Source organism: Seriola lalandi, unplaced genomic scaffold (genome assembly GCF_002814215.2).
Source record: "Seriola lalandi dorsalis isolate HSWRI2012SDOR001 ecotype SW California unplaced genomic scaffold, Sedor1 jcf7180002054422, whole genome shotgun sequence".
NCBI lineage: Eukaryota > Metazoa > Chordata > Actinopteri > Carangiformes > Carangidae > Seriola > Seriola lalandi.
Genome location: NW_019524975.1, coordinates 533,875 through 550,184, shown reverse-complemented (window position 1 = coordinate 550,184; position 16,310 = coordinate 533,875). Strand labels below are relative to the sequence as shown.

The 16,310-nt window shown below is 40.5% G+C and overlaps 1 protein-coding gene and 1 pseudogene across 1 annotated transcript in view; both read right to left on the bottom strand.

Moving 5' to 3' along the window:
* Positions 1–11,203, bottom strand: part of LOC111657970 (calpain-5-like) — a 29,657-nt gene extending 18,454 nt beyond the window's left edge. The window contains exons 1-2 of the mRNA XM_087175156.1: positions 11,180–11,203; positions 4,567–4,726 (exon numbers count right to left, since the gene is read on the bottom strand). Coding sequence (XP_087031282.1) covers positions 4,567–4,722 — 156 coding nt within the window. The 5' untranslated portion in view covers positions 4,723–4,726; positions 11,180–11,203. The remainder of the gene's footprint in view (positions 1–4,566; positions 4,727–11,179) is intronic.
* Positions 11,204–13,778: 2,575 nt separating this feature from the next.
* On the bottom strand, positions 13,779–15,831 carry LOC147818877 (uncharacterized; annotated as a pseudogene).
* Positions 15,832–16,310: the final 479 nt, after the last annotated feature.

Here is a 16,310-nt window from a genome sequence, read left to right as displayed (position 1 = left end):
CTGGCTGACCTCCAGCTGCTGCTGTGTGATCAGCGGCGGCAGAAGGATGTGTTCATGGCGGGCAGCTGCCAGGTGTGGATGAATGTGACGCAGGGCGTAGCCTGAGCGCTCAGTCAAGCTTCATGAGGTAAACGCAGAGTAGAGACGCCCTCAGATTAAAGCAAAGCAAACCACAGAGGCAGACTAACAGGACGGCAGCCAAATCACAGGGCTGGGATAAACCAGTGGCACACCCCCCCCCCAGTCGGACCACCGACTATATGTCTGTAACTATAAGACCGACGTATACATGGCTCACATGAAGCTCATGTATCAACAAGTCATGTCATGTTTGGAACAGATTAAAAAGGTACAAGATATTACGTATAGATGTTGTTACCTTTGGACTGAGCCAGGTGCTTCCCTGTTTCCAGTCTTTGTGCTAAGCTAAGCTAACCAGCTGCTGCTATAGCTTTGTATTTAGCATACAGACCAGAGAGGTACCACTCCTCAGATTTAGATGCTGGTATTTCTCCAAATTTCTGAAGAGCATTTTAAGTGGATGCTTTTTTTTTTTTTTAAAGATGTTGAAAAAGCATTTTTAGATTTTGTACATGATTCAAACAGTTTCAGTATTGTCTTCTATGTAAATAAGAAAAGCTTTTTTTAGGTTAGAAAGTGCTTCACATTAAAAGCATGAAAAAAGAGTATGAACAAGAAAGAAAGAAAGAAGAAATACAAACAACACCAAAAGCATCTAAACTAATTTTACAAAACAACAAATATCATTTTAAATAAGTGAAGAAGTAAAAGTCAGTTTGGAGAAGTTTTTCAAAAGTCTCCGTTGAAGCAGGCGGTCTAATGGTGAGAGGGAAACTATTCCAAAGTTTAGGGGAACAGACGCTCGGTCTCCCTTCATCTGAAGTCCAGCTCATACAACATTCAGCAGGCAGTGACTGGCTCTATAAGTTGTAAGTATGTGTTCCTTCCTTTTCATTTAGTAAAGTCACATGACAAACTGACTGATGTATATAAAGAACAGACAGAATCTCAAAAACGCTGTTCTTTTTCCCCCATTCTCTAAATTACAAGCCACAACTCTAAGTATACTGTACATGATATACCCACAGATACTGTACCATAAATACCCTCATCTGTTCAACCACAACACACACACACACACACACACACACTCTCTCTCTCTCTCTAAGTCCCCCCTGACTTTTGCGTATACACTGTATTACACAATGACTGTGACCACCACTATCTGCATGTCTACAATATTAACTACAGGCTGTCAGGTCAAACACTTCCCCGTCTCACATCCTCATTTTTCTGTGACATACAGCCAGAATTCTGATCATCTCCTACCAGCGTTAACAATTACTTACTGGCCATGAATGCAACTTCAGCACATCAGTGTACAGGCTGGGAAAATGAAAGGGTCTGTCTCTGAAGTGACACTTAAATTTCACTAAAATTAGTCATCACTCTAAAGTTACGTTAAAGTGACAGGTGGAAGGTTAGATTTAGATGGTGTAAATGTGGGAGCCTGTCGAGATAAATATTATTAATATTCTGTGACTCTCATTTGGTTCATGGTCTGTTCATGTGAGGCACGAGTCCAGAGTCCACGTGCTTGTGTTACTTTATTGCTGGTGATTAGCTTTCTAAATAAACTGCTATTATTGGGACTAAACTGCGTGAGTGCATGTTATTCAGCTTCAGGTGAATTTTCACCTGGGATGTCCAAAGGTTTTTTGGTCCAAATCCAAGTCTTTTAATATCCAGTATATTACTTATTTACCTAAACATTGATTAAATATCCGACACACTCAAACAGCTTGAGCTGCTAAATTTGACACACCTTACTTGAGCCAAATACTGGAAGTCCTGATTCAAAACTATGAAGCTTATACGCTTTAATTATACACATGACATGAGCTACAGCCGAAACTGATGAAACGTGACATGTCCCTCACATGTTGGGGTCAACTGTCCACTCTGATGCTCCAGTGTGGAGCGTCTTCTCTCACATAAGATCTTTGGCAAAGTACAGACACTTATAGTCTAGAGAGCAATTTAACTAGACACCAGGCCAGTTCAATTTAATTTGGCCATCAATTTATTTATTGAATTTACATTAATTAGTAACAGTTGATATGACGTGCTGCCAGCCATGTTTTTTTTTTCTTTTTTTAGATAGCTACTTTAAGAATCAGATTTTGATTGGCTTTCTTTTAGCCTTATTTCTATCCATTAAAATCTCCAGATCAAGACAGATTACAGTCAGATTAGTGATGTCACATATTTTAAGTGGATAAGTGCAAACAAGTTGTATCAAATCACAGATGCAAGACAACTGAAGTAACAAGAGCAAACAGGGCCAAAGATGTGATGTCATGGTTTTTCTACCAAAGAGCACTGATTTGTTTGAAGTTCATTTTTTTGTCACAATTCTTTAATAACCAAAACTGATTAATACTGATCTAATTATTTTTGCATGTTTCTTTTAAAAATATAATTATTGCGACACATATAGTCAGATTGTATGATTCGTTGTTCAGTAAAGTTTTAACTTCTTTGAAACATGCAGTCACCCTGAGGTTTCCTCTCCACCTCCACTCCCTGAACAAATCAATAATATTGATCGATTTGAGTGCTTAAAGTTTCCCGTTAATTATTTAGCAGCTCAGATCATGAATGATTGACAATAAAAGCAGATAATGAACACAGAGTTCAGACTTGAGCTGAGTGTTCTTTTATACTGAGACTGGAAACTTGTTCTAAATCATGGTTGTTATCGAACTTCACGCTGACTGCACTCAGATCACTGTGAAGTCACATGATTAAAAAAATCCAGGCTTTGTTCCAGTCGCATCAGTCTGTCATCTTTTCTGTCTCGCTGCATTTTCTGGTCTGAAAAAAGGTTTAACTGGCGACACTGTCACCCTCCTACATGAACTGGACTGAATTGGGAAGCACCTCAAAGTGTTAAAGTGAATTAACAGGACGGACAAATGATAAATAAAAGATCATTTTCAGTCAAACAAACAAAACAACTCTGTATTATTAAGCAAATTCAAGGTTTATTCTAGACCAGAGGTTTCCAGAGTGAGAGGCGGGAGGCCTCCAAACAGTTTCAGGAGAGGCTCAGTGAATGGAAGGGAAAAAATATTACAAGTTATTACATTGTTATTATCAAAAGGAGCTCAGGTAAACGAGCCTGAATGTGTGTGATTTGGTTAAAGACATAGTTCAGAGTTACAGCAGTTTGGGGGAATTGTACTGTTTTTCCCAGAGTCAGAAACTAATAAAAGCCTCGGGACAGACCTTTTTAATGTGTTTAGGTTAGTCTCAAACAGCAGTGTTGAGCTCTTGGCTCAATTGCTGAGTGTTTATGGGATCAAATAACATAATCATGATCTCACAGGCATCCAGGAACTGAGAGAAACAAAGCAAGTGAAGGGAGGTGGGATGACATTCATTAATCTGATGATGCGACTTTTCTATACAGAAGGAAATATTTGTGGTAGTTTTGTCAAGAGGACACAGGCCAGTTCCTCGGTACTTCAACTTGAATAATGGTTTGGGATTAATGTAATCAACTCCAGATGTGACAAGGACTGTTTTGAAGTTGTGGCTCATGCTGAAAGCAGCAAAACCCATCTACTGAAGCACAAAGCGAGGAAGGCATTGTGGTGCAACTTGCATAGCTACATTTAAAGTAACTCTCCCATAAAAGCTTGCTAATTGTGTTTCAGCCGAAGATCATTAGATCAGAAAACTCTCCATGTCTGTTCTGAGCAGTATCTAATATCATATTTCAGTCCCACACTCCCTGCAGCTCTGATTCAACCACAGATATGAGAATCGCTTTGGGAAGAAACAACACAAAATTGCTCAGAAGCTGAGAGGGAGACACCTCGAGGTGTAGATCTGCCCTCCAAATATTTGCTCAAATATTTGTTCAAAGAGCAAACACAACATATGGTGGACAAATACACACACACACACACACACACACACACACACACACACACACACACACACACACAAACACAAAGATTTCTGGCTGTTGGTGAATTCAGTCAAGTAAATTCCACAAATTCCACTTCCTATTCACTCCACTCTTCTCTTTATATGAAGGCTCTCCTCTGTCTCATGACCACCGCCCCCTCTCCCACCGACTGCTTCCTGTTTCCTTTTCTTGTCTCTCTATTCCCACAATGAATCAGCTGATCAGTGGTGCAGCTGTGCCTTCAGCCCTGATGTGAATGTGAGCAACAGTTTAGGATTAGGACTAGGATAACCAGTTCAGGATTATTTCTCACCTCATTGGCCTGACAGTGCTCCTACTTAGTATGTGACTCCTGTTTGTCTAATGGGGTAAACACTGAGTTTGCCACAGCAGTTTTGATTGAAACCATCAGGTAAGTGTTAAAAAATAGGCATTTGTATGCACCTGTAAAAAAAAAGACCATATAGAGAATAAAAAGAACGAGTTATCAGGTACATTTCTATCATTTCTTTACATCCCTTGGCTGAAACGTGTGGAAATCCTACATATTCTTTCTTTGTTCTCACCTTAGGCCTTTTCCAGGTGACCCGGCCGATGCGGTTGCTCTGGTAGAACAAAGACTGGTCAGACGTGGGAAACAGAGGGTCTTCAAACAGAGCTCCATTCTGTTGGCACTGCCTCCTCAGTGCAGAGAAAGACTGGCCTTCATATGGAACCACCATCCCCCTGAAACAGACAGAAACACGTCGTCAGGGCTTTTCATTAAGTATCTGCTGCAACGCCGTCACTTCACTTCCAAACACACACTATCCTGCAGTTTTAACAGACAACATAGCAAGTATGTTGGTAAGTGTTAATGACTGAGGCTGTGTATTACTGATGTTATAGACATTAGATCTTCAGTAAAACAAAGCAGAATAAAAATCAAAAAGCATCCAAGCAATAAAAACAGAGAAAAGACTAAAAACAAAACTAGAATGACCTCCTGGAGGTTGTCTGCCTCCGCCACTCAGACCTGTTTATCCAGAGTCATAGAAAATATGAACCATTTGTCTAACTATCTAATGTGTTTATCCTTGAGTCCATTTGTGCCAAATGTCAAGGGATTCACATTTCACATCGTTCTCGAGATATTGCATTCACAAGGCCAAAACTGCATTTTGTGAGGTCACCTTAACCTTTGACCTTCAGCTACCCAAATCTAATCAGTTCATCTTTGAGTCCGTGTGAATGTTTGTGCCAAACTTGAAGATGTTCTGTCAAGGCGTTACTGAGATATCATGTCCACAAGAATGGTACGGACAACCTGAAAACAATAAGTCTCCGGCTCTGGCTCAAGTGGATGGAAACGGTAAAGAATAAAAGCCTGGACTTGAAGGAACCCGTGGAGGGGGCAGATCAGATGGTGGGTGGGGGTGGGGGGGATCTTAAATTTAGATCGCGGGGCAGCGAGGAGCCCCGGGTCAGATGACCTGAGGACTCCTTAAAGCTACACAACAACACACTTATGACCAAACCAATGTTTTATTACACTGTGTTTCATCACTGTGTATTGGAGGAAAATCACTGACTCCTCTCCTCTCCTGATACTGTACTACACACCATGCAACAACACAAGAAAAAAGAAGAAAAGAAGTTTGTGGACCCTGCAGATGAAGCTTTAGGCAGACTGTGGTGCGGATAAGGATTAGTAACAAGGATATCCGTCTCTTTTAAAACCTCTTATCATTTTCTAACACTCCCAAAACATGCACACACACACACAAACAGAGGAATGCAACTTTCACCGTGTGTTTGCTTTGCTGGTGATCCATAGTCAAACAAGACCGTCTGAGTTTCTGTTTGTCATCCTGTCACATGGCCGGTGGGAAAGTTGATGTCATGTGTAATTGTCCATCTCGTGCGTGTACAGCAGTATTAAGTCCTACCAGAAGCTTCCTGTCTATCAAATAAATGAGAAAGGGGAAGCTGTGCGTGTGTGTGAGAGGCCTGTTGACTAAAATAATATTTCATAGGGACAGTTTACTCAAAAACACGACAAAAACATTCCCCTCTTCCCCGGAGTGTGATTTGTCCAGAGCGATACGTCTCAATGAACCTTCATGTATTTGTAAACTGTTCATTATGGCACTGTTTTAGTGCTGCGCTGTTGTTTAAACCATCAATTATCTTACATAAAACAAATCGCCAGAGACGACAGATACAACATTGATAAAGCACTTGATTTAAAAAGAGCATTTTACTGGTTCATCCTCCTGTGTGGAGCAGACACACCTCTGATTGAGTGTTACGGTTCATACATTAGTTATTATTTTATTTTCTAAACGTGACGCCCTGTAAATTCAAATACATACTGAACAAACATATAAAACGCAACACTTGTTCTTACTCCCATTTTTCAGGAGTTGAAATAAAAGATATAAACTATTTTTCCATACACACAAAATTGATTTTTCTTAACTTTTTCTTCACAAATGTGTTTAAACCTGTGTTAGTGAGCATTTCTCCTTTGCCAAGCTCATCCATCCACCTGACAGGTGCGTCATATCAAGATGCTGATTACACATTATTGTTACACAGGTGTGCCTGGGGCTGATCACAATAAAAGGCTGCTGTAAAAATAAATATGCGCACAGTGCCACAGATGTTGCATGTTTTGAGGGAGCGTGTAATTGGCATGTTGACATGTCAACCAGAGCCGTTGCCCCTGAAATGAATGATCATTTCCCTACCATGAAGTGTTTCTGAGAATCTGGCAGCACATCCAAGTGGCATCACAACCACAGGCCACATGTAACCATTCATCCGCCTCATGTTGCAGCATGATAATTCACAGCACGAGGATCTGTACACAGTTAATCGAGGCTTAAAACATCCCAGTTCTTGCAGCATACTCACCAGACATGTCACCCACTGAACATGATCGGGATGCTCTGGATCTGTGTGTACGACAGCACGTCCCGCTTCCTGTCAATATCCAGCAACTTCACACAGCCACTGAAGAGCATCAACAACCTGATCTACTCTGTGCAAAGGAGATGTGACGCTCTGCATGCACATCTGTCGCCTAAGTCATGTTGAATCCACAGGTAAGTGCCTAATAAGTGTCTGTTTTCAAAATTAAACTGCACATTTTACAGTGGGCTTTTATTGTGACCAACTCCATGCACACCTGCAATAAACGTGTGTAATCAGCATCTTGATATGCCACACGTCAGGTGGATGGATGACTCACTGACACCGACTCAAACTAATTTGTGAACAAGATTTGAGAGGAAGAATAAAGCCTTTTGTGTGATTAGAAAAAGTTTTATTTCAACTCATGAAATATGGGAGCAAAAACAAAAGTGTTTGCGATTATTGCTCAATGTATTTTGATTGGCTGTCATGTTTCTATGTTTCTGAAAGTGATTGGTTGTTAGTGGTTATTGTAGTTATAGTTGTGGGGTGGACTCTGGATATATTCATAGTTATCTTTATCTTTATTGTTCTTGGTTTGGAGCCCTTTAGTCTTGCACTACTGCCAGGATGCTTGTTACCATGGAGACCATTAATGGGACTCATCAGGCCAGTCAATAATTATATCAGTGTCACTTAGAGGCACTACACACACAGATGATACTGAACAGAGCAGATATAATACAGTGTGTGTTTCTGTGACAGAGACCAACAACAACAAATCTGCTCTCTGGTCTGTTTGACTAAATGCTTCCATTCATTGGCACGCAAATGGATTTTCCTTTGGAAAAGAACAGCCTGTAACTGTTACTGCACTATAACCAGTGATAATGGCTCCCAGACTGGAGGAGCCAAAATGTGTCTTTTGCCTGTTTTGTACATGATTTGTTCGAGCTACAAACGTTTGTTTTGGTTAACGCCTCCGAAGGTGGACGCATGGGTGCGGGTTCACATTATTTACCTGCTCATTTGTGTGGCGGGATTCAGACAAAGAGGGCGAGTAGGGCTCTGATATTTTCTGTTGACTGTTTAGTTTTGCTTTAAGTATGAAGATACAACAACTGCTGGTCAGAACCTGTTGTTTCAAAAACACCTTGTCAAACTCAACTGGACTATGTTATAGATTTCACAGTTAAGAGGCCACTTAGTCTCTTAGCGGCTTTCTTCAATGGACAGAAGTCGCCCCACTGACTTTTAAACACCTTTCAAATACATATCACATTGAAAAGAGAGATTTCTACAGACGTCTCCAGGTCAGAGTAAAGAAATGAAACAAACAAAGGATATTGAGCTTATTTTGATCAACATATCCACTGATGCTTTTAAAGATTACAGCAAATAAACATCCAATATCACAAATATACATACAACAGAATACAAAACTCCAGGAACTAAACTGTCTCATGTCCAACAAAAATGGGAGATACGAGAGGATGAGAGGATGAGAGGATGACAGGATGAGAGGATGAGAGGATGAGAGGATGATTTGTGGGAAAGTCAAACTAAGACCACCAAGCTCCAAATGAGAGTTTTGTTAGAAGAACATATTATGTTATGTAAATACTGTAAATAATTAAACTACATATATGTGCATATAAGGTGTAACTCATTATACATGTCAATGAAAGACCTTATTTCTGTACAAGTACAATTGTTGCTCATGTCTACTCTTTCACCAACACAATAAAAATAAAGTTGCAAAAAAAAACAAAGAAAGGAAAACTTAAAATCAACTCGTCTTTCCAGAAACAACCTGATTATTAATGATCCATAGACTTGAACAAGTGGTCTTGTTGTGAACCACTAGAGGTACGTATAATATACATAATATATATATATATAATATACCTCTTTGCCCTGTGGGTTTCAGTAACCAAAGAAAAGAGCATTTACTGAAGGAGATGATAGGGATCAGTATTTTTACCACTGAGTAGAGCTGCACATTTCTGCAGTAAAACAATATGTGGACTCTGAGAGGAACAAGCAGGCTGCTTAAAAGAAACTAAACTAACCCTCTTCAGACATCCAGCATGACTGGGAAATGAGTCATCATCATATGTTTGTGTGTGTGTGTGTGTGTGTGTGTGTGTGTGTGTGTGTGTGTGTGTGTGTGTGTGTTTGTATGTGTGTATTTAGGCCAATCAAATGTTTACCTCAACTAGTTCACAGTCACCTCAGCAATTATCACATTTACAAATATTTTTAACGTGTGTAGAGACTTCTAATCTCTTTTCAGATTCAATACTAACAATGACAGTGCAGATATATTGCTGCACATTGAAAGTGAGATCCATTAATCGATTTCCTGTTCTGTTGTACCACTGGGGGTCTCATTGTGCTATTGTTCTTTTCACCAACACTACACTGGTTTCCGTTTCATAGAGGATGCTGTTGCTTTACTTTAATCCCCTTGCTACGAGCTTGTTCACATTACAGAGCAGGACAATCAAGTTTAATGTGATTTTATTTAATCTAAAACTGCAACTATTAGTCGATTAATCATTAGTCAACAGAAAACAAATCTACAACTATTTAACTAATTGATTAACCATTTAAAATCACTTTTCAAGCATAAGATTCCAATAATTTGCTGGTTAATCCTTCTAAAATAAGATGATTTGCTGCTCTTCTTTGTCATAATTCACTGTAAACTGAATCTTGTTACATACTTGACTGTTTGTTGAATCAAACAAGTGATGTGAATACATCCTGGGCTTTGGTAAACTATAACTGGCACATGGAAAGATCCTCAATTCCATAGTAAAGACCCACACTCCAAAGTGAACAGCTGGAACCAGTGCATTTCTCTTGATTACAAAATAGCTTCCTGTCAACTGATTCATCTACCAATTAAATTTCCAAGTAATTTATCCAGCAAAAATGCTTAAAGAAAAATGCAAATTTGGGGACTTCCTAACATTACTGTAAACTGAGAGTCTTTGGGTTTTGGAGTGTTGATCACAATACTATAATCAATATTTGACTTAAAAGATTTGTTGATGACATGTTGACCACTATTAAAGGTCCATACAGTCTAAAGGTAGATGTCCATATGTTATTTGATTATAAAGCAGGTCTAGGTTTTATATTAATACTGTGAAAGTATCAAAGCCTCAGTCCACAGAGAAATGCACACAGCCTATATTCAGAGACTGAGCCTTAAAACCAGCCGTCAGGACTTCTGTAACTTTGTGATGTCACAACAAAGCAGTCACCACACTCAGCCACAGCCCAAGCCACACCCACCTGGACCATTCATTCAACCATGAAGGATTTAGTTTCACTGAGTGATTTTACCTGAAGTCTGCTATATTTTCATTAGATCACTCAGAAAAACAGGCAGCCAATCAAAAGAGAGGCTCAGAGCCTTCTCTCTTCTGATTGGCTCACTGACCTGTTGCAACTAGAGCTCCAGAGAGCAGCCTGAGAGAGGAGATGTAAAACTACATTGAGGTGGTTTTTGGTTCTTAAATCAACAAATATATCTTCTTATGGATCAACACTTCAAAAAAATAAAAAAAATAAAATATATATTATATGGGGCCTTTAATTTATTTTACAAGAACATAACTTGAAGAAACATTCTTATGTTAGAGTCTATTACATTCGTTTTTTATTGTGAACAACATATGTACCAAGTGGTGTATTTTACAGTGTAAAAGTAAACTAGCAAACTATATGACTGTTTACAGCATTAACAGCATTTCACCATCATACTGATCTATCAGCTAATAAAGCCTCATATCCAATACAGGTAGGAAGGGAGGAAACAGTGTTGGTAGTTGTTAAAGAACAGTCAGCGGCTGAAGTCACCTGTTCACATCAGTCTGCTGTCAACATCTCCTCTTCCTGCTGTCTGCAGTATTCACACATTTACTTCCAAACATGGCTGTGTGACAGCTTCTGCTATTTCCTTCAGTGTCATGCTCAGTCTTCCTATATCCCACATATGCCTTTATGACTTTACAGTGATTTCATATGAGAATATACTGTGTCTCAGACAAGTGAATGTCTACGGACCACATTATCTACAGACACAGAAGTTTGACTATGGCGCAAGTGAGACCAGATGAACACCAGCCAAACATGGGTGTGGTTTCATGTGGGCACCAATAGACACCACAACAGATATGTGACAAAAACAAAGACAGCTCTAAGCAGATGTTTAAAAAAAATCACATGTTGACATTTTAAATGATGTGAGGAATAAACATGTTGTACCTCGGTGCAGCTCTGCCAAATAGTCTGCTCCTCTCACTTCACGAAAACGAAGTTTAAGACACATTTTGTAGTGTTTTTATCTGTGTGAAGTTACCCAGAGTAAGTCAATAAGCCACACCGGAAATTAACACAATAAAAGTGAAATGGCTGCCAAAAAGAGCACAGCGTTGGAAGTTTAAGCCGAATTGAATAGAATAGAATAAAATCTGTTTATCTTTATTGTTAGTTACCTTATTTTTCTCTTGCGATGATTTATATTGAGTATAAGAATGTTTGCTTTATAGTCAGTGAAATATCAAGACTTAAATGTTAAGAGCTACAGTAATTGACGGAAAATGAATCAACAACTATTTTGATGGTTGACTAATTTAATCATTTTTCAATGAAAAAGAAATGTAAATGTTTTTTTTTTCTTTATACTCCAAAGTAAAATAGCTCCTACACGTGCTTGTTTTATTTTGAAGGCTGCTGCCGGAGGTGTATTTGTATACGCGGTCTGGCTTGAAAGATAAGGACTTTTTTTTTTTTTTAAATTCATTTTGGTTGAAGTCGATAAGCGAAACTGCCGACGAGTGATGAACTGTATCAAAACACTTATCTTCTATTCTATCCAGTTCTTTACTGACGCTACGTTTACGTGTCTCACGCCACCAACAAACCTTTATAAAAACGTTTAGAATGTGCATAATACTAATAACACTATTCAACTTCACTGAACCCCCCTTTAATAACAGTGTCTGGGATTTCTTTGCAGTTTTCACATGACTTAAGTTGCTTTAATTCGACTTTACCTGAGAATACGTTTAGTTGACCGGCAGCTCACTGGACTCCCCACGCTGCTGCTGCTGCTGCTGCTGCTGCTGCTGCTCTCTCTTCTCCCGGGAAGACTTCGGTGTTTCCCTCCCTGATGTCAGGTCGATGATGTCCGGAGCTTCTCAGTCAGTTTCCTTGTTTCACGACACTCAAAGTAAAACCACACAGAGAAACAGGAGGAGCTCCGGCTCCGGGGCTCAAACCGCCCTCACTCATCTCAGGGCTTCACCAGATTGTATGATGCCTTCAGGTGCGGCACGGACAAACTGGAATCAAAGTGTTGAGGGTGTTTTAACCCTGGACAATTAATTACTGTATCGTTTCACGGGGGAGAAAACACATACACAGACATAAATATACAGCAGCACACAGACCATCCAAAACCTGTGTACTGTTATGATCATGGATACAGACAGATAAATAACCAGGTTTTTCATGTTCCATATAAACAATATGATCAAAACCAGACACACTTATTACAGCAATCGCAAGAAATTAAAGGATTAAATTTATTGTGTTTCATTGGGGTAATCAGGAGCTTATATATATAACCTTAAATTGCAACTCCCTAGCCTTGTTGGTAAATAGACAACCATTAGAGCTCAATCAAATTCTGTCCCACTTGTCCTCCCCAGTAGTCTCTCCAAAACCAGTGTCCCAAAGAGATCTGATTTGAGCCATGTGTTCATTATTTGGGACTGATAATAGCCCGTTCTACAGCTGAAAGAGAGAACTCGTTGGGGTGCAACTTCATATTAGAGGTGACAACGCTGCGTATTTGCAAATACGTGAAAAAGCTATTCTGAAAATGATATAGTAAAGCCTTGAATAAAAGCCTTAGCAGTCTCCCAGAGTAGACTATGAAACACACCTGGAGTGGGCAATAAAATGATTAAACTGTTCAGTAAGGTACAGCCTTATTTTTAATAAGGTGATTAGGAAACCACCTTGCCCCATTGGCCCTTTGCTGGACATGACCAAAAACATTGGTGAGTGATCACTAATAATAATATTACCAATCCAGAAATAAAGCAGCCTTTGAAGGGCATATTTAGGTGTGAAGAAATAATCAATTCTACATTCTTCCCCACATCAGGCTGAGCTAATATATGAGATCTATCCAAACGTGGGTTTAGGCAGCAATTAAAGTCACTGGCCACCACAGATGATTCAACAATCCACACTGAGAACAAGGAAAACCCTTTATTGTAGAAATCAGAAGTAGTAAACATTTAAATAGGAAACAGCATCCCCAGAGAGTATCCATTTAATCATGATATACCTGCCGGATGTGTCAGGTTTCCGTCAGGGGTAAGGACTTATGAACCAGGATGGCTACACCCCTACTCCGAGTAGTAAAGGAAGAAAAGTACACTTGACCCACCAGTCTCTCTTTCATTTTGCATGTTCGCTGTCATTTAAATAAGTCTCTTGGATCAGTGCTATCTGATCGTTCTCTTTTTTTAAATAATTAAGAATTTTCCTGAATCCCACAGACATTCCACATGAACATAGTTTGATTGTTGAGTATACAGCCATAATTCCACATGGTGTAAGCAATACGTCTGTCTGAACGCCAGATACTGTGTTAATACCCAGTGTAAAAAACCCTCTGACAAAAAACGTAAATGACACAATAAACGCTCTATCTTTAAAGCATTTGACAAAGAACAGGTGCACCACAGACCTGGATTATGTCTGTACTCTCAAAACCCTAAGAAGAAAAAAATGTAATACAACAAATACTGATTTAAGTGTCAACCTAAAAATAAAGGAAGAACCTTAATATGATATGAGAGCTGCAAGGAATTTACAGATTTTATTATACACAACTGACCTCTGCTGGATGCTGTAATTACAGGAAGAAATTATTTGAGCTGGAACGTGTGATACATTTGTCTATTAAACTAGAACATACTCTGAGAATTCATATTTCACCCTGAGCCAAATCTGCAGCATTAAAGTATCATAATGAACAAATCAGTTCCACAACAAAAAGTAATTCCCAATTAATACCAGTGCAGACAGGCCACCACCCCTGGGTCACCTAGTGGGTCAAACCGGCTCTAACAGTTGGACCTGCCTGTTGCCCCAGGGGCAAATAGCAGGTTAAACCTACTCTAACAAAGTCCACATTGAGATGAAGAAGTGCAGCCGTCGTCTCAGTGGAGAGCGAAGGCTTTGGGAGGAGCAGGCACTGACAGGAAAGCTGAACTTCCAGTTTGAAACACAACAAGTTTTGGCAGTTCTTTAAGTCCACTCCTCCCAAGTTAACTACAAAGACAAGTGCAGACAGTTTTTAAAATGGGGAAGAGAGCCTGAGTCTGCTACGGCCTCGGTTCACACCCTAAGAAAGCGTGCGCGATCCTGTCTGGAAGATTCTGGAAAAAGTTCCTGATCCTCAGCCTCCTGTGCAGCGGCCCCGTCCTCACATGGACTGGAGAGCGTGTCTCTCCTGTTTGTCGGTGTCCTCCATTTGTTCTGGATCTTTCTTGGAAGCTTGTGGAAGAAATGCACAACATTCTTTCTTTTCTTCTTGTGTTGTGGTTCACTGTTGTCCTCCTCCAGCAACCCGGTGACGCTGCTCATCGCTTGGTCGGACATCAGCTGAGCATACTCGCTGATGATGTCATCATACAGTTGGGCCAACTCTTGGAACCTGAGGGTGGATGCATGGCTGCTGTGGACCCATAGGACCAGACCCACCCCCCAGGAGACAGGAGGGAAACGAATAACCTGAGCAGATGTTTCACCGCTTCTTCACAGAACAGATGAACCTGGTCGGCTCTCCTGACGGGACTTATCAGCAGCAGGGAGAAGCTGGACAGTTTGTATTCCCTGATCAGTTCCTCCAGTTTGGTCAGAATCGATCTGTCCCTGTCGTCGCTGTAGATGTCAACCTGATGCAGCAGAGTGCTGACAGCACCTGTAATGATATTGACGCTGGTTGTCCACTCCTGCTGGGTGTCCTCACACTCTGCCGTCTTTTCTGTCTGGTTGGACATTTTGGTCTTCTCTGTGGCAGGTGAGAAACTCTCTCAGTTTGTCCTGTACAGCGACTTTCACCTCAGTCGCTGCGGAGTTCACTCCGTTACTTTTGTCTTTTTGTGTATGAACCTTCTTGGTTTCTTCACCTTTGACAATGATGTCCAAAATATCAGAGGCAACAGACTCCAAGGTGGGTAGGTATGATCTGTGTGGACCGGTCATCAGGCTGAAACTCTGTGGGGAGAACAAGGCTATTAACCCAGCCAGAAGAGCCGTCAGTACCTGAAGACAGGAGACACGAAAACCAGGTCGCTGCTGACTTTGTTGGAGGACATGCGGAACAGGTAAGGCTTCCTATGTACATCAGATTTAAACCCCTTTCAACCTGGAGAAACTGGAGAAAATTTAATTTCCAGGTACTTTTGTCATCTGCGTTTCCACTGCAGCCTAAAGTCCTGGGAAGATAATACAAAATTATTACTTGACATTATATTAACGACAAAACTTGAGGACATAACATGAAGGAAAATATATTCAATAGAGGACGCAGTGCTGTGAGCAGATTTTATATTTTAATTATCTGCATTAGCTAGTAGGGCTGAACGATGAATTGCTTTTGCGATAATATCGCAATATGATAAAATGCGGTTTTCTAACCGCAAAGGCTGCGATTACACTCTGTTCACGTGACATGCAGGTGAGAGCAGAGCAGTCGGCTAAAAGAGGGAGCAACAACTTGGCACGCAGTACGTCGGTTGTGTGGAACTATTTTGGCTTTAAAAAAGATGCTGCACTGCATCAGGTGTTGTGCAGAACCTGCCCTCATGTGGTACTTGTACCTTGCGACACATGCATCAAGGAGGTCTATCCCCCCATGAATGTGTTGTAGTCCCTCACAATGTGTGGCCTGTTGACCTCCACAAACCTTCTGTCTGATTTGCTCAAGCGTCGAGTTTTGTCTTCAGGCTCGATTGCACAGTAGGATGAGACAGATTTGTTGTCGTACCACTTAACAATGACCACGCTTTCCTCTTTTTCCCCATCAAGAGATCCTCTGCCTCTCTTGACAAGACTTTTCTCATCTTCAAGCTGACAACCAGCCAAGTGGTTGCTATGGAGTGTTGGACCAGGGGTGCCAAGATGCGCTATCCCTTTAAGAGGCGGGGCCTGGAGACTGGGATCAGTGCAGAGGCTAATGGGGCACACCTGTCCCAGGCCCTATAAATTACCTGCTGCCCAGTCATTCGCCCTTTTTGGCTGCCTTCCCCTCTCCCTGCTACGCCACACGGCGCTTCTTTGTTTGGTGCAGTATATTTGTTTGTTACACCTT